Source organism: Cyrtonyx montezumae, unplaced genomic scaffold, assembly GCF_038088225.1.
Source record: "Cyrtonyx montezumae isolate F1298 unplaced genomic scaffold, pur_monq_1.0 scaffold_13, whole genome shotgun sequence".
NCBI lineage: Eukaryota > Metazoa > Chordata > Aves > Galliformes > Odontophoridae > Cyrtonyx > Cyrtonyx montezumae.
The window spans coordinates 23,483,523-23,508,772 of record NW_027071859.1 but is presented as its reverse complement, the minus strand read 5'-3'; the positions used below and the strand labels follow the sequence as shown (position 1 = coordinate 23,508,772).

The window sequence follows — 25,250 nt, the reverse complement described above, 5'->3', positions numbered from 1 at the left end:
GATTTATAGAGCTGTGAGCTTGGTTTTGCAGAATTGTGAAGCACACGTAACGCAAAAATAATATGCACATGTAGGTACGGAACGTGACCTTGTGGCCTAAGATAAAGTAGCAACCTCGCAACTAAATGTCAAAGGGAATGTTAGCATCAGTTAGCCAGGATGCTACAAATTAACAGAAGAGAAAAGTGAAGACATTTTCTGCCTTCCTCTGTTAGCGTGGATTCTGGCGGCTCTGTCAGTGCAATATACTCGTGTTACAGATACATGTTTGTGGAGGTATGTGTGTAAACGCTGGGTATGAATACTTCTGCTAAATTCCAGTGACATTCCATACGTGGAGATCAGCTCATGATTATGAAATAGCATCTTCAGAAGAATTTTTCCTTTCAAAATGTTACCTTTCAGATGAGGCTTTCCCAGCTGCTGCTGCTGTGTATGTTGAACTCACTATACTTGGGCCTAAATGCTTACATTTAAAAATGGACGGTGCCAAAACTGCTCCTCCTTTTTACCTAATGCTGAGTTACACATGGTTCTTTATGTCTGTTTTTCCTCAGTCTTAACAGATTGACCACGTAAGTCTTTGACACTAATAGATATCCAGACGGAACATACACTCCTATTCCTGTCCCAGTTTGATTGCTGTATCCTGCACCATCCATGAAAAAGGAACTTGCAAGGTGTCACAAAATGCTCATCTTCTCTGGAGGCGTTTTTCATAGGTCCTGCAGACCAGGTTTTGGAGGACCCAAAACACGCAGCTGATAACCAGTTGGTGTTAGTGAGACATTCCTTCACACTGCTGCTGCTCCTTACAGAAAATATAATTCTGCAAGATCAGAGACATGGCAAAAAAAAAAAAAAAGAGATTTCAAAGTACTTACGTAATTTTACAGAACTGATTCAGGCATTTAGGAGCCCAAATCTAAATGAAGGGTATTTGGGTTTAGGTTCCTAAATCACTACGGTGCTTTTAAACATGCTAAGCAAGATATCTCTTATTTACCAAAATGAAACACTTTTTAATCCTCTACAAGAGCATGCATGCCTTTTAGAAATACCCATTTTGTTTACATGGTTTTGTATTGTATTATATAATTTTAACTTTCTAGGATTTCTATATCAAACCTGCCAGTGACAAATGCAAAATATGCTGCTTGAAAAAATTCAGATTTTGAATATTTTTTTTTAAATGGTGTATGAGAGCGAGAACGACTCGACTGATCCTGTATATTTTTGGAGGAAGGACTTTTCACTGTGTGAATTCGTAGAGGAAGCTTGACTTACTTTATTTCTAAGTCAATGAGCAGGAGAACTGCGACGTACTCTTGTCCCACTGTCTGCAGGGAAAGAAGTGGGTGGCAAGCGATGCACAAACACTATAAATCTCTGAACTGTGTAATTGATGTTTACTCTGTTAGACTTTGTGCTGAGTACCTTTGTGTCTCTGGCAAGCGGTCGCAGCGTCTCCGGTTGCTGGAAGAAGGCAGTCCTCTAGGCACTTTGGTACCCTGTGCTGTGGCAGCAAAACTGTGTTCTTCACCGTTAACGTTTCCTATATTCTCTCTTGGATAGATGCCTTTATTTTTAACAAGTGCATTTAATCACTGTACATATGTATAAATGGAGTCAAGCCCTACTTGCCACAATGACATTAAGAAGTAAGGTACTTGGAACATGGAAACAAAGACCTATGATTGTACATAACGGGATGTTAGGGTGGAAGGTACGTGTTAAGGATTTTGACAACTGGTTTTAATATGGGAACCTTTACATTTCATTGTCTGTTTGATGGCTTAACCTTTGTTTTTCCTCAAAAAGCATACGAACTCACAAAGTGGCCGAAGCTTTTTTCTTGCCTTGTTCAACTTGATACACAGTACTGAAAATCTTTATGTATAATGTTTGTACTATGACGAGTTATTCATCAGACATTGTACTATTCTGTAATCCATTTGTATTGAAGGTCCTTTGCTATAAACTGCTATTTTAAGGAGTGAAAACTCAATGGAAATTTTCATTGGTAAATGTAGGATACATTGAAGTGTTGTACATGCATGCTTTAATTTAGGAATATATGTTCAAAGTGTTGGGCAACAGCGAGTTTTAATTTCACTCCCATCACAAGCTGAAGTGGCTCTTTCTTTGCTGTGATTTGCAGTGCTTAATTTCCAGTATGAGTGAGATGTAGACTGTCCAAACTAGCACTTTTTTGGAGATGACCCTGCATATACACTGCTTCAAAATGGACTCTTTATCCCCACAGTTTTAGTGTATGGATGTGAAACAGATGCCATGCGTGAGGCAGGTGTCCATAGGTATCCATGTCACTGCTGGGGGTGTAACATCTGACTTCCAGATGAGGAGACACGCGTATGCTTCCAGCATTCATGTTGCCACGTGTGAATCATTTTAGTTATGAGCATTGGTAGGAAACTTGAGCGAAGTGAGCATTCACTAAAGGGCCTCGCACGACCGCCTCCGCTGCTCCCACGTTGTATCCATTCAGTGAATGGGCACCACGGGGTGCACAGTAGCAGTGCTAGGGATGTATTTCCAACCAGAAATAACAAACCTCACAGCTGTAAGATCAGGCACACTAAGATTTTTGGGCCCATGTGAGTTAAATAGAAAATGAAATATTCCACTTCAGACAACTGTGGAGTTTCCTTATTTTCAGTGTCCCATGAGGCCACGCTCCCCCTTTCTGATTAAAAGGTCCACATTACTGTCAGTCTGATTTCCTGATTCATTTTTTTCTACTTTGGAAAAATTGGTCTCTTACTTTTTCACTGTTGGGTACCTCTGACGTTTTCCTTTGCATCGCTTCTGTAGATGTACATTATTGTAAAGGGAACTGAGTGGCTGAGCACGTTGTATGGCTGTATGCAGTGAACAAGCTGGTAGCTCCCAGTTAATCACTAACAGAATTAATTACTTGCACCTCTGCCCCCTTTTGGAGGAATTCAGTCATGTATCAAACGAACCAAGATGCTTCTTGGTACTTAGTCCTTAAATTTAACCACAAGCCTCCAGCTAAGGCTGACTATGTTCCTGAGCACAAACTGTATGTAAAACAGAGCAAGGGCAGTCCAAGAAGCTTGACTTCATCCAAACCACCGTACCTGCGATGGGAAGTAACTGTCCTGTATATCTTTCCTTGTGCTCAAGTAGCATCCAACTGAAGAAAATACTTCTCACTGTTAAATGGAGCATCCTAAAGGTAATCCAAGTCACAAAAGGAAAAAAAGAAACGTGCAGGAGGTGCCAGGAGGCATGTGAGAAACTTCCCAACAGTTCTGTGCTGAAGACAGCCAGGCCACCTCCCAGCCAGGTGAGCCCCTGAGCTGACCTTGTTCTCAGGTGTCTGCTACGAGGGTGACGCTGATCAATAATATGTGGAGTGAGTGGTTTTTCCTCTCCTGATGCACATGTGGCTCAGAAGCTGCTCAAAATTATTAAATAAATAAACCAACCCCACAAAAAACAACCCCAGAGATGTGGGCCAGGAGAACGCTGTTCTCATTGCCAAGATGAGGACACACTGCTGCTAATACATGACAGAATCCTATGGACAAGTTCAAGTGACCTAAATGGTTAAAGAGAGATGTACACAACTGTGTTTATCACCTTCACAAACTCAAGTAAATGTATTATATTTTTAGAAAACAAGTCCACCTATCTTACAGTAAATTCTCAAGTGGTGAAATAAATACTTAAAAATGAACATTCTGCACATGCTATTCCTGTAAAATCCCTGCCAGTTAACTCTGCTGCTCCTGTAAGTAACGCTGGTTGTTGTACTGTGTGACTTCATTATGGGTCTCTGCTGACTGCTGGGTCAGATTACAGGTCACTGTTTTTGTGGTTATATTAAGGTGTCAGTGCATTAAATAGCAAGAAATTGTCGTAACCCCTCAGTTGTGCAACCAGAGCCTGCCCACACACCTCTGCCCAAGTCTGGTTCATGTGCTGCCAGCAGCTGGGACACAAGGCAGCACGTGGCACAGGCACCCACCCTCCTCAGGGCAGTGTGGCATCCCCAGCTGATCCAGACGCATTTCCTGAGCCCCTGCCTCTTGTTTTCTTCACCACAAAGCCCAAACAGAAAATATGGATTCTGTTCTGCTCCCTGAGGTCTTTTTAGTTTTCATAATTGATCCGGCTAACATAGTGACAGGGCTTAAATTAGCAGCCTGTTAAAAGGCCTGATGCATTTCCTGAACACAAACGGGGGTAACCAGTGCATTGATTTTCACGCTTCATTTCATCTAAAGTAGAACTTGTGGCATCTGTGTTTGCCTCTTCCCCAGCAATCTGGAAAGTAACACAGCGCTGCTTCCTCCTGCATACAGTTTAGCACACAGAGAAACCATTCGCTTGCTTAACACCCCAATAAGAATTGCTTAGCAGTGTTTTAGGGAAGCAGAAACTTTTCATGGGAGAAAACAAACCTATTTGTGCTGAGCATTTTGAGGTCAGAGGTGGCAGTCAGCCCTTAAGTGAGGTCTAAGAGGTGACTGCATTCACCTGCGCTCCCAGGGCTGACCAGGTCTTTCCTCCAGGTGCTCAATCAGTGACTCAGCAATTCCCTTACACCTTAGACCCAGTTGTCTTACACCTGCTGAGCTCCAGCTACAGTTTTGACAACAGATAGCCCCTAAAAGAATACCAACTTTAATATGTTCCTCTCGTGGCACATCTGCTTAGAGCACTGAGGACAGCAATAGCAGATGTGTTGCAGAGCTCGTGTGGGGCAGATGACACAGGGTTTGGGAAAGTGGAAGGCAAATCAGAAATAATTTAAAAAACTAACGAGTAATCAGGCCAAAATAAGTTGAGTCCACGCTATCACCTCAGCTGCTGCGCTGCAGACTGTGATGATGACTTAATTTTGTCCTCGAGAGCAAAGCCACAGTTTTACCAGTGAGTGAGTGCTACAAGAATGCTTGCAGCAGTCAATACAGGGAAGAGTTTCAGCAGGAGGGCAGTAAAAACAACTGCATGTCCTGAGTAACCCTATAATGGCCTCAAGAAAATAAACAAAACTTGAAGAAACATTCTAAGCATTGAAGCACATGGACTGAGAAGCACAGGGATCCCCACAGCACACATGCAGCCCAGGCTAGAGACACAGAGCTCGGCGGCTGTGAAAGGGAATTGCACTGAGCTCCCAGCCCGGGTAGATGCTGGGAGAGCACTGCTGCAAGTGTGGAGGCTTCCTCACACCCAGGGCACTGCTCTGCCCTCCCACAGCACCAACAGCCCAGCTTCAACTGGAGACCGTCAGGGCTGAGCAGTGCAGCCCTGCAGTGAAGTAATACCACAACAGGCTGCTCGGGGGGGCCTGAGCCTCCTCAGAGACAAACAGGAGCTGTGTTTCTCTTGTGAGTGCAATGAACAGCGTGGTAATGAGTAAGACATTGTGTCGTTTATGAAAATACAATATACGGTTTATTGATTTTTTTTGGTTGTTGTTTATTGCCATGATTTGTCTTTTTTTCCCCCCCCCAGAAGTCTATTTCACACACTATGTATGCAGCAGAGAAAAGCTGGTACCTCAGTATATGACAAAACAACTGTAGTTGTTTTTCTTTTCTAAAAGGAGAATGAAGGAAAGGCAAGATGTGGATTGATTCTGACAGTTCAGCAGAAGCACGTTACAACTTGCAACAGAGCAGCATCAACTCTAGAGAAGAAATCATGACAGCATTCCTTATTGCTGAAATAAAATGCCAGTGCTACCGAAACCCATAGAACGCCCGCACCTTGCCATCCAGCATACTTTGGTGCGTGTGTACGTGGAGATCTGTGTGGATTTGTCAACAGGGATTTTCCTCAGCTCCCGTGTGCTTCTAACGGAGACTCGATCACCCCGTGGCTTGCCGGAAGCAGCCACGAGGCAATTTAATCCTGTTTGGTGTTGCAAGAGTGCCGGATAGAGGATTTCTGATGCTCCAGCAACGTGATGGACTTCTCAGAATTCTCCAGGTTGCGGAGCAGAGTCTCTAGCCTTCTTTTGATCTTCTTCTGATCCTCGATAGCGCAGCCAATTACAACGGACTGAAATTTCTGATCGATGGGTCCCGCCGGCACGTCGGACGTGCACGCACCATAAAGCGACATTAAGCGGATTTTGGCATCTTCCAAATCATCCAGGAGCTTGTTGACGATTTCATCGATCATCTTGGTGGCGTGCAGGAGGGACTCCTGCTGCTGGGCGTTCCGGATGGTTTCCACTGACACCTCCACGGTGAGGGTCCGGCCCATCAGGCGGTTGGCGGTCAGGTTAAGTTCCTCTCTCTCACCTGAAGCGAAAGAAGAAGGTACCTCACGTTACCGTCATTAGTAAAAAGGAAAAGGGGACCCCAGGGTGAGGGAAGGCCCTTCAGTAACCTCAGCCAGCCCCAGCACGGAGCCTTTAGTGCTGGAGCAGCTCCCCTTGGCATTCTGCTTTCAGGGAGGTCAGCTTCAGATCGGCTTCTCACCTTCGCTGATGTGCCTCATGTCCTGGCTGTTCTGTATGTTGTGGATCATTTCCAGCAGGGTTTCTTTTTCTTGTTCCATAGCAGATGCTGCGTCACGGAAAGCCTCTACCCTGGGCATAGTTAAACCAAAGTCTTTCAATAATAAAACAGGTTTTCCCCCAGACAGCTGCCAAAATCTTTCAATTTAAAACAAAACAACAAAAAAAACTCAACAAAACAAACAGCAGAAGAACCCCACTGCCAGGTGCAGTCAGCTTGCAAATATCTGTGGTCCAGGCTCTCTGACTCAGTGACCTCCTCCTATGTAACAGCTTCATTTAATAAGTGAACAAACTAGCCAATTAATAGAAAACAACCAGCAATTCAACTTTAAATCATTTGTTTTACCAATAGTGTGCTTGCATCCTACTGCACTGCCAGTCCAAGTACTCAGAGCCCGGCTGCACCCATCCCTGCAGCCTGGGCCCACACCAAACTGGGGATTACCATCAGCAAGGCCCCACAGCCCCTGTGGGTGCAGGCTGGAGGCTGCGTCCTGGGCTCTGCTCCCAGCACTTCCAGGGCAGGAGAACTTCCACCCACATCCAGGCCCCACAGGCTGTCCACAAGCATGGCTATGGAACCCTATAGCTGCTTTGCAGGGCGAGACAGGCAAGGTGAGCGTGTTTTGTTGCCTTTACGGGGCCGTCCTGCTGAGTGCCTGCCTTAATATCACAGTTTCTCTCCACAAGTGATGCAGCAAACTGGCAGGAGACTCTGTGACTCACAGAGGATGAAGCACGATGGTCAGCTCCTATTTCTGGGCCTGCAGGAAAGCAAGTTGAGCCATTCTGAAATCGGACTCCTTTCCCAGCACCGTGCTGAAACTGACACAGTGCTGCCAAGGGGACGGGCACGAGGCACCACTGTACCAAGAGCTGTTCAGCCACAGAGCTGCCCAGCTGCGTGCCACGGCATCGTCACTCTTCACTGCGCTCCAGCACATTAACACCACCACCATACAAGAAACCTGGGTCCCTTCCCATAACTCATGGCTCGTTCCCTGCTGTGCCTTCTAGGAGAAGGCTTTCGTGCTGAGCGTTGTCACCCGGAGCACGTGGGGAACAGAGGCTGGGCGCCTGCAGAGAGACCCCAGGTCCAAACAAAGCATCACACAGCCTGGCCAACCCAACGGCCTGGGGGTTTTCCAACACAGCTGGGAAACCCTGATGCTGTGAACAGCCAGAGAATGCACCCAGCCTGACACATCAGTTAAGCCTGCCCACAAAGGGGAAGCAAACCAAAGCACTGCTAATTCTCTTCAGTTCATTCCTCTTCGTTGCTTTTGAGTGCTCTTTGCTGGCCGTGTGCTTGACAAGCACTTGTCTTTCCTCCTGGTATCACTCAACTGGTGGGCACCACAGCTGGGCAGCGGGATGGTGACAGTCATCAACAGCTTCTTCTGTTGGACAGGACGAGCTGGTGCTCCTTCCCCAGGGGTTGTGGGAAAGGAGGCATCGGGAAGAGGCAGGTGGGGCCAGGAACTCATAGCATTCAGTATTCACACCTCACACACACCGAGCTCAAGGAACAGCTCTGATTTACGAAATCTTTAGGCTGAGTTACCCAGTGAAAGCACACGCTTCAGGCCTTCCCTTTCATGTTAATGTGAGGAGGAATGGGAAAAGTTAATGCAATGCAAATACTTGCCAAGAGCAAATATTCTTAATTATTATTTTGGATGGGTTGGTAAGAGTAATAAGGCAGGTGGAGTCACCCCATGCTTTGTCAGCGCTTTATAATTTAGGAAGTCTGGCAATATTTCCATACTTGCCTTACCATGTCTTCAAAAAAAAAAAAAAATAGTATTGTCACAACTTGGAAAGTCTACTTAGGTCCTCAGAAAGCTTAAGGTTAAAAGTGAAGAACGACACTTTTTAACAGTGTTTTTACATCAACTCAGGTATGGCACTGCTCTGACTTAAAATGCAAAGGTCCACTCAGCGAGCGGGCTGACCCACAGCTCCTAGCAGCTCTGCTACGAGCAGCGTGAAAGCGGCCCAGCAGCACACGTTCTCACCCGCCTTATTTCCAAAGACAGTGCCTAAAATACTGCTGCTACCAGTTGGTGACACAGGGCCCACAAAGCCAGATTAGCAGAGGCGATGACCGTGTACTAAAAAAAAAAATTACCAATCACACCTTTGACTGACATCAGTTTATAACCAAACACCTCGAGAAAGAAAGAAAACAAACAACCGCACCTCTGTACCATCTGAACTGGCAACACACAGCCTTTGCCCACAGTGAGGGGGGCCCAGAAAGGTCACAGGGGGGTATCGGATTGACAGACAGGATTACACGCCCAGTCACACCAGCGGTCATTTCTGTGGGCTCCTGCACTGTCCCTGCCCAACACGCTCCCCTGGCAGCGCGGGCACCTGCACAGTGTCCAAGGGTGACTGCTCCTTGTGGAAGGCTGTCAGGTCTGTGCCTTACTGCGGGGAGTGCAGCAGTACGGGCTTCTTTCTGCTAGGTGAAAATATCCAATCACAATCTTATTGGAGCGGATCTGTTGCTTTCAGCATTAAGCTCGATATTCCGAGGATCGTCTGAGACTAAAAGAACCATTCTTTACTCCTGACTTCCCTTGGTCTGAGAACGATGAGTTGTGCCACGCCGTTCTTCCCCGCATGCCATGGACATGAGCAGAGCATTCCCTGGAGGAACAGGTGGGCCAGCCTGAGCTTTGTTCCGGGAGCAGAAACGTGATATCCGCTTTCCTGGGACAGCTGCAATAACGCGTTAAGCACGGGCTTGCAGAAATAGCGCACTGCAGCTCGCCTGCTGGAGGTAGAGGTGCACTTTCAAAGAGAATTGTGAACACCCAGGCAGGGCTCAGCTTTTCTCCTGAAACAGAGCTCAGCCAAAGTGCTGAAGCCAAGCGGGGCCGTTTAGCCTGCTGTCCTCAGCTGCTCCTGCTGGGCTGGGGTTAGGGCAGTGGGGAAAGGCTAATCCGGTGGAGAACAGGAGAAAAAGTACAAGAAGCTATAAAGGGAAAGAAAGAAAACAAAAGCGGGAGCCTGTGTTTGTGCCTGTGCATCGTTAGACCTGGAACTAGATGTCCATTTCACGCTGCCATAGGAACGCAGTGACTCATAAACAGAAAGCCGCTTCCAGGGGCTGCTGAGATCCCTTGGCACTGCACAGTAAGTCGGGGCAGCAGCACATCCTCAGCCTCTGCCAACGCCTGCCATGCCACACCACCCAGCAACAGCTCCCAGAGCTGCCTCAAATGCTGGCAGGAACTGCCAGGGCACCCCGCTGGCGGTGTGCTGGTGGGTACCAGCCCAAGGCAGCCCAGCACTGCCCTGAGGAAAAGCACGGAGGGGAGGGAAGGTCCCTTCGCGAAGGCCAGCCAAGTCCTTCGTGAACCCCCAACAACCCCGTGGTGCGCTACGGCAGTCGCAGAAGCACAGAACTGCAGCGGCTGGAAGGGACCTCTAGAGATGATCGAGTCCAACCCCCTGCACAGCAGCTCCCTAGCCCAGGTACAGTCCTCACTGTCGCACTCACAAGTGACACAGCGGCGGCAAACCCGCCCCCCCGGCCCCACCTGAGCTCCAGCTGGTCCAGGTTCTCGAGCAGGCGGCTGGAGCGGTCCGCCATGGAGGTGGAGCGGTAGAAGCGGCCTCGGAGCTGCCCGGCGGACGGCGGCTGCTGCTGCTGCTGCTGCTGCGGCGCGCCCTCGCTCGCCTTGGCGCTGATCTTCGCCTGGGCCATAGCGCTCGCCCGCTGCCGGCGGCGGCGGCCGCTCCCTCCCCGCGTCCCGCAGGCGGCGGACGAATGGCGGCGTGCCGCTCATGGCCAAAGAAGGAGCCCGCCCGCCGCCTGCCCCCGCGGCACTCCGCCTCCGCGCCCCGCCTCGAGGCGCGGCCCCGCCGGGCTTCTCCAGTGCGGCTTCTCCGCGCTCCCGGCTCCCTCAGCCTGTGGGCCGGCCCTCTGATGGTTTCTTGGCCTCCTCCGGACCCGCTCGCACAGCTTCGTGTCTGTCTCGTGCTCTTTGAACAAGGAGTGTAGCAGATGTGGAGGGCAGGGAAATCGGGCTGTAAGCAGAGCAAGAACTGGCAATGTGACTTAAAACCACACTGCTTCCCGTGAGCAGCGCAGCACGCCTAGCTGCTGCTGGCTGCAGGAGACCCTGCCTTGCAGTTCCAACCACTGCAGCCTAATACAGAAAGGCTCCAGCTGGAAATCGTTTCTGTTGTCCCTGGATGCCCAGCAGAGCTGTATGTACATTTAATGGTAGGAAACACAGTGGAACCGCAGTCAGTAATGACGCTGATGGGAGACCACATTTCACTACACAGAATCGCAGAATCATAGGGGTTGCGAGTCCAACCCACTGCTCCATGTGGGACAGCTCCCACAGGAACCCCTTGTTCCTCGAGTTGCAGCAGCCCAAGGTTTCCTCGCCATTGCTGTGACTCTTTAAAAAGGGATTTGCATATGCCTAGCTCCAGATTTGGGCAAGTACTGCACGGCTCCAGCAGCCCAGTTTTTGGCACCCAGCTGGGAGGTTGCGCAGTCATACTGCTTTGTATGTCGGTCCTGTGTGAATCCAAATAGCTGTTTTCTCAGGCTTGTCCATTCAGAGCTCTATCTCGTCCCTCTTGTTAAATTAATTGCCCGTTTCTTTGTTTTACATAGGTGGATAAGTGAGGCTCGTAACCCATGAGCTTATGTGAATAACCACTCCAGCCATCTGACTGCAGTCTTTGTAGCAGAGATTAATACCACTTCCCACACCCCAAACACAAAACACAGAAAGCCATGACACAATTTGCAATCATTTCTTCATAGGATACTGCTATTATTTCTATACCAAATTATTATGTATTTAAAAAGTAAAAATCAAGTGACTGGGAGCTGAATACTTGGGAATTCTTTTTCCTTGCAGGTAGGAGCTGCAATGAAATCCATGCACAGAAGGCTTCTTAGCTGCGTACAAACGTACCCCATGTGACCTCTGATTGGCAAAATGTACTTCTTACCCTGGGAGTGAGAAGAGAACAATGGAAACAAAATGTGCATTAAAAGCAAGAAATGGTCTTCCTGACAAAACTCACGACTGTGGTCTGTGCAGCCTGCAGTATTTGCCCATTTAGAAACCGCTTTTCCTATCCCTGAGAGAAGATGTCCTCCTTTCTCCTCAGGTGCTCTGTTTCATGGTGACATATAGAAAGGGGTAGTTGTCACCACTCTTAAAAAACTGTAGGTGGTTGGGCAGAAAAGCAGGGGCCAGTCTGTGAGGAAAGGGAGGCAAGCAAGTGTGGTGATACAGAAGGTGGTAATTAGACCCTGCAGGGCCAAAAGACCATAGGAGGAGGAGGGGCCCTGAACACACCTGAATCCAAGCACAGATTTCACACTCCTCGTAGTCTGTGATGAAGCAGATGATGGCCAGGTCGGGGCTGGTTCATGCTGATGTCCCTCTGTCCCTGTCTCATCCATAGCTGTGTTTGTGACTGACCTGCACAACCCAGCCCCATGGGCACCAGGGAGGGGTCTGTACGAAGGTGTGCATCTCACAGTGAAGTAGCAGCTCTCTTGTTTCACAACTACAGCATCATGGAAAGGATATGCCACTTACAAAACAAAGCAATGTGTAGAGGGTTTTCATTCACTCACACAAGATCTTGTCGAGGAAAAAACAGAAAGAACAACTTTCCTGGGCCTCACACATGTGATCTATAGAAGTCCAGAGGCCATGCAATGATCCACACAGCAGCATCCCATTCCAACACTGTCTTATTCCAGACCTGATACATACCTTGTCACATACCTGACCGCTTACATATGAGCTGTCATGGAAGAGGATCAAAGAGAATGTCCACACCCATGGAAATGCCACGACAGATCCTTTTCCTCCCTTCAGATGCAGGACCGTCATCTGAAGAAACTTCTTTATACACAGGTGCTATGGAAACAGAACCACCCTCATACACACCATGGGGGTGCAGCCTTGGCCAGCCAGCCAAAGTTAGTTTGGAGCACAGGAATCAGGAGAAAAGATGGGCCAACATGAGCTGTTAGGGTATGTCTTCAATCAAAATACATGCTGCCTGTTAGAGGAGGCTGGCCCCTCACTTAGCACCTGCTGAACCTGCTACTGTGCCTCCTGCTATTGCTACCAATGCTAATTAAAGCTAGCTCGTGTTTGCCTGTACACACAGTCATTTCACTGTGCAAGCAAGCCCTGCGGTCCCAAGCTTGTCAGAAGTCTGAGTGAGGTCCTCTATCTCAGCATCCATCTCCAGGCTGGTGTGACCATTTGAGGGCATGCAGCACTTCGTTCTCATGGAGAGGAACACAGCTCAGAAAAAGAGCCAGAGAATTCTGTGCAGCCACGGATGCTAGGCATGTTTTCAACAGAGCTCTGAGCAAAACACAAGCTGAGGAGCTCCCGGGAAATACAATACCGCAGTCAGAGAAAGAAAACGTCCGCAAATTTAGAAAGAGAACTTCAAATCTAACGTTCTCTGTATGCCCAGCTTTGCCATCTGAGTGCACACTTGTATACTTGTCACTTTTATAATACCTTGGACCACATTATTTGACCCAGAACATTCTGGAATTAGAATTTCTAGAGGAAAGTTGGGGAAGGTGAGAAACGTTAAAGAAATATGAAGACTTTATTGAAGCTACTTAGCTGGAAAGAATTGTCAGAATGCATCTCAGTGTTTATGGCAGCCAATTCTTCTAAATGAATTTTGAAACAATTCATCATCCATCCTCACCTCTTCCCAATTTACAGCAGTCACTGTAAACACTGCCAGGACAGCGTAAGCAGATGATAGAACACTTCCTTTTAAGAAAGACGGCAGCGTAACTTCATACCTCTTCAAAACTTCACCATATTTGGTCAAGATTTGGTAAAGGTTTGCATTCTGCGGGTGCTATAGGAACAAGAGAGGTCATTCCTGTACATATTGAAGAGCAAAGAAAATCAGGTTATCACCCAAAGACATACCGCTACTACCTATGCAAAGCAAGTAGCTTATCGTAAGTTAATCTCATCCCTTCATATTCTTGTATTTATTATTAAGCTCTAAAGAAGCAACTGGGCAGACACGAAGTTCGAGGCTCCAGCGTGTTACAGCTGCACCAATTCATCTGGTATTTGAACTTGTCTCTGAATATGAATGAAATTGTGGTATTCTTTCAGCTGAAAGAATAGGGTAGTACAGCACCAACATGAAAACCTTGTACCAACCTTGACTGGCTATGGTATGAGTTTTGTTGTACTTAGGCATGCACGAAGCAGAACTCGAGAGCATTAATGGGCTGCTGGTGCCTGCCAGGTAGAGATGAGATTTTTCCCTCATTATAGATAAACGTAAAAACGCATCATATGATTACTTTTCAGTAACATAAACATCAGCACAGAACCAATTATCTTAAATAGAGAAAGAACAAAGGGATGCTGGGCGAGCTTCTTGTGACATACAAGTTGTGCTCATAAATGCAGACGGATCTCACAGAATACCCAGGGCAAACCTCAAAGAGTTCAGCCAGTTGAACAAGATTTCCCAGTCAGAAACATTAAATTCCAAAGCAGAAATGTTTACAAGACACTTATTTCAGCTGAAGAACAAGGTGCAGTACCATGAGAAGCTGGTGACTAACAAGCCACACGTCTGTGCATGCAGAGTTTTAAGAATCCTCATTTTCTCTTCTGCTGGAAACAGAAGTTATCAGAGGCCTGCAGTGGCAGAAAACCTGGCAAAAAAAATTCAGAGAGCTTGAGTCTCAAAGAACATAAGGACAGATTTCAAGATGCAGATAATTCTACAGACTACTACTCTAAGAATACAGAACAGAATTCTAGCTGGTTTGTTAGAGCCACGGGAGTCGAGGTTGGGATTCACTACTCATTTCAGGAAGCAGACGAGGAGGCCAGTACATCAAGTCTAACTTTAATAATTACAGCTCCAAGGATAGAGAATCAATATGCACACAACTTTTTTAATGCAATTTATTAAGTCAAGGCTCGTCAGGTAAAATCAACCTTAAATGCTACGACAGAATGAAGTATCATGAGGAATAAAGTTTATATTCAGGATGTAACACAGCAGACTCTAGCAAAGACTATCTAGCAAGGATTTAGACATCTGTTGTCAAGCGAAGAACTTTCTTAAGATGGAACATTTTTTTAATGGTAAAAGAATTTGCAACTTCAGTTGTCTGTGCTGGAGAAATCTTCCCTACACCTCTTTCTTGGGCTAATGAAAACTCTATCTCGTTCCACTCTATATCAGAAGACTTCAGGGTGAAAATTTTTGAAATTGATTTAGCTTGAGTCATCAGCTGAAGGCAGCTCAGTGTCTTCTGGAATAGTGCTTGCTCAGCAGCAGAATGGCGCTGCACACCCCAAACTGAACTATTAGTTCAAAATGTACAGTGGGAAAGCAAGCAGCTGACGCCATGGAAAAACACCACGAGATTCTCATGGCTCTGCAGCATTTTGAGAGCCAATTCACTGAAGGTGTTCAACCCGTTTCCTGGAGGTTCAACCGTTTCTTCAGGCTGAATGACTGCAAATGAGTTCAGAGATGAAACTAGTGCAGAATGTGGTAAGTTGCTTGAGAGACAGCAAATACATCAGGAAAATCAGTGTCAGTTTTTCAGCTTTTCTAATCATGATGGCATACAGTAGTTATTCCAACTCTTTGGAACTGTTGGCAAGTAAAATCTAGTTTTCCTCTTCCTCTCCAAAAGTTAAGTATTCCTTTGCATAATAAATATTTACATTTACAGCAGCTGCAAGCAAACACACAGAGTAATGAATAAAAAGAAAAGCTGGCATTCTGTTACATCGAGACTTGTTACTGACTGACAACAATCATCATGAAGTTGAATAAGCTGGCAAAGCTGGACAGCTTGCAGAAGTATTTCAAAAGCAGGAAATAAGAAAGGTGGCATAGACAGCTACATTTTAATCATGAAAAGAATTAGACACCTAAAAAAAAAAAAAGGACAGTACAAAAACAATGAACACAAGTTCTTTATCCCAGGCCACGTCTTCATAAACAGAAGGGACCTCATTAAATATATAGGAATTATACGTCCTAAATTCATTCACATCTATTTCAAACTGGAACTGGAAAGTTCACTTACAAATCTGTTCCTTCCTTAGATCAGAGAGAGGTATGAAACCCGGTGAAGTTTAAGCCACCTAATCCAACACTTCCATGCTACCATTGAAAAAATAGACACATTTATAAAAATAAAGATAACAGAAACTCTGTGCAGTTTGTGGTCCTAATTCTGCCATTCATAACAGACGGCATATAGAAAAAAACTGTGGTCTATAAGGCAAGACCATCCATACAAGATTTGAGACTATTTGTTCCATTTATACATCTGAGAACTAAGCTTCTCTTTATAACAAGATTAGCTAAGCATGTCAGCCTGAGACAATTGAAGTTTTCTATTTTTATCTGCTGCAAAGACCACATGAAAATTAAAGACAATCACATTTTGTGACAGAAAAGCTAAATATAAAGAACCAATTAATAAAATAATTAAAACAAAATAAAAAACAACACATAGTAACGTCAGCCCACTGACTGGGCAACAACTTATACAGCTAGACCAGTGAGACTCAGCCATCATTCATTAGAAACAGAACATGAAAAGGCTTAAAAATGTATTTTTATACATAATACATTGCAGCAGAGATCCATAAACTCCAGCTGCCCATAAGCATGACAGAGAACATGACGTAGATGTAACAATTCAAGATACAGAGATGTTTTGAAACAGAATTTCTAAGCCTTTGTAAATAGATGAACAAGCTTCCATTTCCATGAGCAGCTCTGATGACATCGTATGAGCATACAGAAGTACTTTCATCTACATTTCCTCAAGGCTTCTCTTGATGGCTTCTTCTAATTCTGCATCGTCCTCTGTATGAATACAAAAAAAGATGGCAATTTCAAACGATGGCTGATAACTAGTCAGACACAACTGCATTAATATTACTACATAAAGCAACAGGTTGCTTCTGTGGGCAGCATCAGCAGATTGGAAAAAAAAGGCACAAAATCAAAACGAGAATTATTTCCCTTCCTACATCTTCTTTTGGTATGTTTGAAAGGTAGCATAAAGAAACAGCCTGTACAAACTACTACTGCATTAACTAGGGGCAGTCTGCTGATTAGTTTGAGACTGTAATGTAACTGTGTATTTACTGGTCAAATATCAAGACTAGCACACATATGTATGCACCATTAGAAGTAAAATATTGAGATAAAAAAGACAGACACACAAGACTAGCAGAGGGGCTTCAGTGTTTTCCAGTTCCTTATCAATACTATCTCTGCTATCTAAATTGTAATTTAACACTACTGTTATCACTCCTACTAGGAGGATGGAAGCAGAGATAAAGCCATTAACAGTAAGAATAGTCATGTTCAGGGCTCTAACATTTCTGATGCTGAGAACAAGCCTTATACATGGGACTCGTCCTGTTTACTAACAACTTCTCTTCATGGTTCTCCAGACAGAAACCCTATTTCAGCCTTACCTTTAGGTTGTGTTTGGCACTAACTGTTTGGCATTAGTGAATTAAATATCCCAAAGTTAACTCGGTGAATAATGATACTGATACTGGCAGAAATATTAAAGAAAAAAATTAATCTCTTCCAGGAGATCCCTGTCTTTTTTGAGCTGGGGAGCCCAGAACTGGACACAGTGGCCTGACAGAATAGAGACAGAATAGACAGGGAAGATCACCTCCTTTGACCTGCTGGCCACACTCTTTTTAATGCACTCCAGGATGACATTTGGCCTACATATACAGACATTTTAAAAACTGCCATTATAGTTATGCACCTGAACTTGAAGTTCAGATTTAAGATTTTTTGCAAGGTCTAGTTTTGAAAAAGAAATGGTATCAATAAAGGCTCACTCATGTCAGTAAGCAACATCTTATACTACTGAGAATGAGTGAAGTTAGTTTTTGAACAGTCACGGAAACAAAGCCATACCTACAGGCAACTGCTCACATTAAAATAAGCTGTCATTAAATCGCTCAGACTGTTCAGTTAAAAAGAGTAAGATTGAAACTGTGACGCTGTTACTCATGTCATACAGTTCATTTCACAGTGATACCCGGATTGTCCTGTGTTCCCTGGAGCTGCTGAAGCAACTTTTTCTATCCCCAACAATTCAACTTTCTCCTCTCAGCAGTTCCTAAGCTCTTTTTCTTTTTTATCCATTTCTGGGGTTGATTTTGCCTCCTCATTCCCTCTTACTCAAAGCTATAGCCACGCACACAGCTGAAGCCAGACTGGTTCATAAGCTCAGATGTCTTCTGTACAGAGATAGAAGAACTGGGACAACTTGTATGTACCAAATGCCACCCACTTATGGGAATATCCAATGCTGGGGGCACCTGAGCACAGCTCACCTTCAGGACTACAGGAAAATATGTCATATTAAGAACTATTGATTAACAGTTTGTAAATGTGTAATTGAATACATTCTGGGGGGATTCTGTTCTATTTATCACTGCACTTGTACAAAGTATTTATTTTTGTTTATTTCCATCAAGTGGAAAGTGAGAGTCAACCCTTTTAAGCAATACGTTATTGACAAAGTGCACTGTAACCTGTTATCAGAATTAAGTGGCCATGCTGTACAAGCACAGCATTAAGCACGGCAGCAAAAGGATGAAAATACTTTAAATAAGGAAAGATACGATGTGAGCAGATATCTGTACTGCTGATTCAAACCCATGCATTCATCTGCAGCTCTCCTTCAGGAGACAACAGGGCTTTGTTTAGATACAATATCCTATTTTGAACTACAGTGCTACTCACAGTCAGAGTTAATATTAACTGGTATCAAGTGAGCTCGCTCATGTCTTAACTGCACAATACCCAGTGGTGAAACAGTAAAAATAAATGTTGAGTCTGCTGGCATACTTTCCAAGACAGGATATTATTTTTTCCTTTTAACTCAACAGTATTCTTAACTACTCATGATTCCTCAGAATATTTTTGAGAGCATTCTTAAGAGGACACTTGACATAAAAATGATTTTAAGTTTAGCTTCTGAATCTTCTGTAAATAATAGCACTCTTGAAAAGGAAGTAAAAATTGAAACAGACCTTCTTGTTTCTTTGTTTCTTCTAAACTCCTTTTCAGTGTTTGTTTGGTATCGTCATCCTCTTCACTATCAGAATCTTAAATACACAAATTAAATATAAATTAAACACTGCTTCTGAAGGAAAACAAAGACACCTCTCACATTTCTTTTACTGTAACAACATTGAAGGTTGTATACAAACTGTATTTGTTAATATCCGGAAATCACGGCAAAACAAGTTCAACTATGTGGTATACAGCTGTATTTTGAAGTGTCTAGTAGGGATTAGGTGCACCTAAACTCTTTTTTTCTCACACTTGTTTTAAATGGGGTCTCAGAAAGCTAAGGGTTAAAACCCAAACAAGTCAATTAGTCCCATCATGTATTCATTTCTCCCTGGAGGCTCTTTCTGTTTCGGGAGATGGTCTCTGTAATGAGGTTGCATAACACTCACAACGAACTAGGTCTCCTCTACGGCCACAGCAGCAGAAGCACTGAAGGGACACTCTGATACAGACATCTAAATCACCGACGGTGTGACTTTCATTGAAACAAGTGTTTAAAGTGACTTCCTAAAATTTCAGGCCTCTGACACATATACCTCGTCTGAGCAGCAGCACTCCTGACTCTATTTCCAGGAATGAAGCCCAGCAGCCAGTATCAAACAGAATTCATGAATCCACAGATACCAGAAACCTCTGGATAACTGCAGTTAAAAACATTTTTCTCCAGTCGCTTTAGCAGACTGCCTGCAAAGCCTTTTTGGAGCTGCCAACTACTGGGTAGAAAGATACCTCCCTGTATATCACCAACCAAAGCAAACAAAATAGAAGAAAAACAAACAAACAAACAAACAACAACAACAAAAACACAAAACCAAACCAAACACCTTTAAAATCAAGTGAGAAAGCAAGAGAAAATACAAAGAAAAAAGACAACACAAGTGGCTTCTCCCACTCATTAATGACCATTTTAATCCTCCAGATTGTCCTGAAGTACGATGGTGTGCCCCCCCATTCTCCCTTCTCCAGCCTGACCGTTTCACTGCCATACTGGTTGCTTTCCAGCTTTGGCTGGCTGCTGAGAATCCAGCACCGCCCCAGCCACAACATAACCTTAGTGCTAGACATAAGCAGTATGGCTATGAGACAACCAGTTACCCCATAAATAGGGAGCAGCCCACAAGCCCCTTCATCTCTCCTGCATGATAGTGGGCAGTACAGCAGCATTTCATGGAATGATAAAATCATCTTGAGTTGAAAGGAACCTAAGCCACAGAATCACAGAGTTGTAGGGGTTGGAAGGGACCTCCAGAGGTCACTGAGTCCAGCCCCCCTACTGAAACAGCTCCCTAGCCCAGGTTGCACAGGTAGGTGTCCAGGTGGGTCTTGAATGTCTCCAGAGGAGACTCCACCACCTCTCTGTGCAGCTGTGCCACTGCTCCGTCACTGCACTGTGAAGAAGTTCCCACACACATTTGTGCAGAACTTCCTATGCATCAGTTTGTGGCCTTTTCCCAGTTTGACCAATCACCACAAACTAGGTGACAGCAAAGTCACCAAGTCCAACTCCCCTGCAATGAGCAGAGACATGTACAGCTCTATCAGGATGCTGATCCAGCCTGAGTTTTAATGTCTCCAGGGATGGAGTACCCAACACAACTCTGGGCAACCTGTTCCAGTGTTTCACCACCCCTACTGCAAAAAACATTTTTCTTACATCCAATTTAAGTCTCTCTTCTTTTCATTTGAAACAATTTCCCACTGTTTTGTCACAACAGGTCCTGCTGATGAGTCCATCCCCTTCTTCCCTGTAGCACCCCTTCGGATACAGAAATGCTGCTCTCAGGTCTCCCTGAAGCCTTCTCTTCTCCAGGCTGAACAGCCCCAGCTCTCCCAGCTGTCCTCATCCCTTGGATAATTTTTGTGTCCCTCCTCTGGATACGCTCCAACAGGTCCACGTTTGGATGCAGTACTCCAGATGAGGCCTCACCAGCACAGAGCAGAGGGACAGGATAAGTTCCCTCAACCTGCTGGCCACACTTTTGCTGCAGCCCAGGATACAGCTGGCTTTCCTTGTTGTGAGAGCACATCACTAGGTCATGTCCAGCTTGCCACCAGCCAGTATTCCCAGTATCTTGTCCTACAGTAGGTTACACAGGAAAGCCTCCAGGTAGGTTCTGAATGTCTGCTGAGGAGACTCCATACTCTCTCTGGGCAGTTTGTTTCAGCGCCCTGTCACTCTCAAAACAAAGACCTTTTTCCTCAAGTACATATGGAACTTCCCCTCTTCTAGTTTGTGTCCACTGCTGCTTTTCCATCACTGAGTGCTGCTGAAATTAGGCAGTTTAAGCTTCACTAAGATCGCATCTTAGATTGAATGCACGCATATGATTCCTTAGACATAAATCGCTGACCCAAGTATGGGACTGGCAGTGGATCCAGGCACAGCTGGGCTCCTGACCTCTTTCACTCAATAGGAGTGGGATAGGGGATAATGGTATATAATAGGGATCCTGGTTGAACATATTGACCCCTGCCATCTTACGCTGTAAATAAATATACTTTTCCACCTGTAATCTTGTCATCTTACTCATATTTAAAGCTTTATTAAGTCACTGCTTTGTATCAATAAATATATTGCCACTTCTCTCTTACAAGTGAAATGGATAATTCCACCTATGACAATCTGTTAGAGATATAACGAGGCAATCACTCCCTAACTCATTTCTTGGCTTAAGTATAACGGAAGAATTGAGATCTTGAGACCATTAAGTAGCAAGGCACAGTACAAGAGGTTCTCTGGTTTGCTGCCATTTTAAATAAAAATATGCATTCAGAGCACTTTTCTGGAGATATTTTTTTTTTTCCAGGCAATCAGACAAAAGCAGTTGGCAGATTGGAAAGGCAACGTTCTTTAGCTTGCAACTTGCATAGCTGGTCAAATAGCAAAGGATAGAATCAGTCAGAAGTTCAGTAGCTCATTTCAGATATCAGTTAAAGAAGTCGGCTTTCCTGGAACTGGTCATTCAATCAGAGAGTATTTACAAGAGAAATCACAGTGGCAACCCAGTGACACAGTGCTGGAGCGTAGCACGTTCCTGCTTACTTCTGACTTGGCCAACACAGGCAGTAGGCAAGCTTGAGACCCATTTTTTTAGAATATAGCACGTTACTAACTGAAGTGGATTAGAATCCTTTTGAATATTCAAACAATTTATAGATGAGTTACTTTAGTTCACTTAGAAAGTTTAAAATCTTAGGTAATCATTCAGGCCTCACCTTTCTGGTTGTTCTTTTTTTTTAACCAGTCACACCACCTTGATTATACTGTTGTAATAACATGGGGTACACATCTGTATTGGAATGGAGGTTTTGCATGCCAGTTTGCATATATACCTCAATGTCTTAAAAACAAGTTGCCTGTTCCATGATTTATCATTACTACTAGTTGTAAGGGGGAAAAACTCAGCTCAGAGTCAAGGGTGACTCTAAAGTGCGTTAGAAGTCTCATGAGCTACACTCTGCCTCCAGTGATCTCCAGGTTGGCCACCATTTGACAGACTTCCACCTCCTTTAAATCTTTGAGTTCATAACAGCTAACTCAGGAAGAAGTAAGTGAATGGCCAAACGTTATCTAGGATGTCTTTAATGCATAGTCTTGTCAGCATCTCAGATTGCACTGACTTTGTCTATCCAAAAACCAAAGCACGATGTTTGCCCCCAGCGTCACTCTCCATACTCAAACCTAAGCAGAGCAGAGATTAGTGGTACCATGTTGGCTGTCTGATGAAGCAGGCACAAAAGAAGTTCATGTTTAAGTACCAGAGGATTTAATGGTGTTCTAATATGTCCCCGCTGAAACAGGGAATAAGACTGTAACAATCAGAATAAAGAGCTCCCTATAGGCAAAATAAAATCCTAAGCAGGAACGTTTCAACACAGGAGGGGGAACAGGACATAAGAGGGACAGGAATTTAGCTTGTTTTAGGGGCTGGACAGCAAGAACTAAGTATGGAACTCATCAGTTATCAATCAAAGAGACAGATCAACTGACTGAACAGATGCATTTTTAAGTCAGAAGAAACTGAGCTGACTTTCCACAGTGTACAGGCCACTGTGATTGATCTAATGTTGTTTGTAGACACCTGTACCCTGTGGCTGAACTCTGCTTTCAGGAGATCTCGGATTCCAGTCAATACGCTCCATGCAAGCATCACAGAATTACAGAATGGCTGAGGTTGGGAGGGTCCTCTGGAAGCCACCTTGTCCCCTTCCTGCTCAACTATAGTCATTTAGAACCACAGATGCCCAGGGCTGTGCCCGTGTTTCTTTGAGGCACCTCCAAGAAGACGTTCTACTGGGGAGGCCCAGAACTGGACAGGGATGGCTTCACCAGTGCTGAATAATCAGAAGTATCAGCTCCCTTGACCTGCCCATACAGTCCCCTGAATGCAGCTCAGGAAGCTGTTGGCTTTCTTTGCTTCAAGAGACCATTTCTGGCTCATGGTCACTTGTGTCTACCAGGACACCCAGCTCCTTTTCTGAGGAGCTGCCTTCCAAATGCTTGACCCTCAGCATGCAGCAGGGTTGTTCCTCCCCAGGTGCAGGACTTCACTGTTTCCCTTTGTGGAACATCACAAGGTTTCTGTCAGCCCACTTCTCCAGCCTGCCCAGGTCCCCCTGATCTATCAGACACAGTTTTGTGTTTCTGCAAACTTTCTGAGGGTACACTCTGTCTCATCATCAAATTAATTCATGGAGAAGTTAAACAAGACTGGATCTAGTGCTGATTCCCAGAGTACACTGCCATTTACCAGCCTTCAGATAGGCTTTACACCACTGACCACCAGCACACGCTGTGGATTTGGCCACTCAGCTGGTCTCCAGCCCATCCCACCATCTGCTCATCCTACCCATACTTCCTCAGCTTTCACATACTTCACCAGCATACACTTCTGCTTTTGCTGGCACCTTTGAAGACACAGCATAAATAAGAATATATAACTTAAAGAAATCAGGCATTTCCTGTTTCTCTTGCAAGAAAGGCTTAGCACACTCCGTAGCTCCCAGAACCTCTGTGGTCAGAGGAGCAGCAATTGCTCGATTTATCAGTCAGGACATCTTAAGATATGGCCTCTTCTCAAGTATGTTTTGTTAAATAAGCAACAGCTAAGAAATAAAACCCCAATTGTACCCATTCTCCCAAATCCTTCTGCTCTCTACTGTTCTCATATATTGCCAAATTCCTGATAGAGGGAAAAAAATCAGGAAAGCAAATCTTGTATGAGTATAGAGCTCAGTGATCAGGAAGATTAACCCTAAAAATGGGAGCAAGCATAGTCACTTTCCTTGAAAGATACAGTACAGCAGTACTTCCCAAGCCTCAGAAACCTGCTCTGGAAAGGGACTGTTTAACTGCCACAGAACACAAGTGTCACCCCTTGTCTTGAAACCAAAGTGTCAGCCTGAATCTGGATCAGCTGCCCACATGTCTCAGAATAAGCCCTCTCCTCTGAGGCTCTTCTCTTACAGCCTCCCCAGTTACTACCACTCCCTCAACAGTTTCCATCAGGCTTGCTGGTACCCCCATCATGATGAAAACTGGATTTCCTTTCCCCAGCTTTCATCCTCCTCTCTTGCCTTACCATAAAAGCACACCACGTGACTGCTTCACACATGAATCACATTAATTAATCGCACTCTACCTCCCTTCCCCTCTCCTACAATGCTCTCTTAGTTTTTTCAGTAATTCCTTGTTTCATCAGCCTCTTTATCATCCCAATTCCCAGTGACATAAATACCACAAAACTAACTCTCTCCAACCATTGTCCCTTTTGCTTTTTACAGTTGACGTGTGAAGTTTTAGTGCTGATTTATAAAAATATCATTACAATTACTTCATCTGGGATCCTAAGGACTATTTAGCCACGAATATGGCTATATCAATCACGTACAAGGTTCGTGATCGTTTTGCCTTTAACACCATGCTCCTTGGCTTCCATAATCCTTTCATTTATTCCTTCTTTACTAAACCCTTGGAGGTTCTTCCCCACATACTTCTCCTCTATATCTATTACTCTGATCTCCGTTTCTTTGTTAGGTGCCATCATCCATAAACCCAAGTACAGTTGCTCCCTGCTGAGGGCTCAAAAACCCAGGCAGCCATCTCTCCCTCTATGCAAACTAAAGCTTTGTTCTGCCTATCTCTCCCTGCAGACCTTCATTCCTCTGCTCATTCAAGTGCAGCATGACTAAAAATAAAGCTCTATCCCCACTTCTGCTCCAATTGCATTTTTTTGGAAGCTGCAGCCAACGTTGTGGTGGTCACACAGACTTTCATTTGATCTTCATCTTAGCCACCTCTCTAAAAGCTCACAATCATGTTAAATTAAACCTCAAAGCTTTGTTTGGATGGTCTGGGTGGTGAGGTTTTCCCAGTTCATCCACTTGGTTAGAGTTCTTGTCTAGGCTCATTATCTTAACATCCTGCCTTCTCCCTACAGCATGCATATGTATGTTCAAATATACATCTAAGGGATCCTGATGATGTACCAAAGCTAGTAACAACTTCCTGTGGTAGCAAAACACAAGGCCACAATTCAAGGGTGACTTTCTTATCAGTCCC

The 25,250-nt window shown here is 44.8% G+C and overlaps 2 protein-coding genes across 2 annotated transcripts in view; both read right to left on the bottom strand.

The window, feature by feature from the left end:
* Positions 1-5,431: 5,431 nt before the first annotated feature.
* Positions 5,432-10,314, bottom strand: BAG2 (BAG cochaperone 2). Its single transcript, XM_065730853.1, has 3 exons — positions 10,084-10,314; positions 6,489-6,598; positions 5,432-6,308 (listed from the first exon to the last, which is right to left on the bottom strand). The coding sequence occupies exons 1-3, from the start codon at positions 10,248-10,250 to the stop codon at positions 5,908-5,910; spliced, it is 678 nt and encodes a 225-aa protein (XP_065586925.1). The 5' UTR covers positions 10,251-10,314; the 3' UTR covers positions 5,432-5,907.
* Positions 10,315-16,223: 5,909 nt separating this feature from the next.
* ZNF451 (zinc finger protein 451) overlaps positions 16,224-25,250 on the bottom strand; it is a 33,492-nt gene continuing 24,465 nt past the window's right edge. Inside the window, exons 14-15 of the mRNA XM_065730851.1 lie at positions 18,646-18,720; positions 16,224-16,438 (exon numbers count right to left, since the gene is read on the bottom strand). Coding sequence (XP_065586923.1) covers positions 16,386-16,438; positions 18,646-18,720 — 128 coding nt within the window. The 3' untranslated portion in view covers positions 16,224-16,385. The remainder of the gene's footprint in view (positions 16,439-18,645; positions 18,721-25,250) is intronic.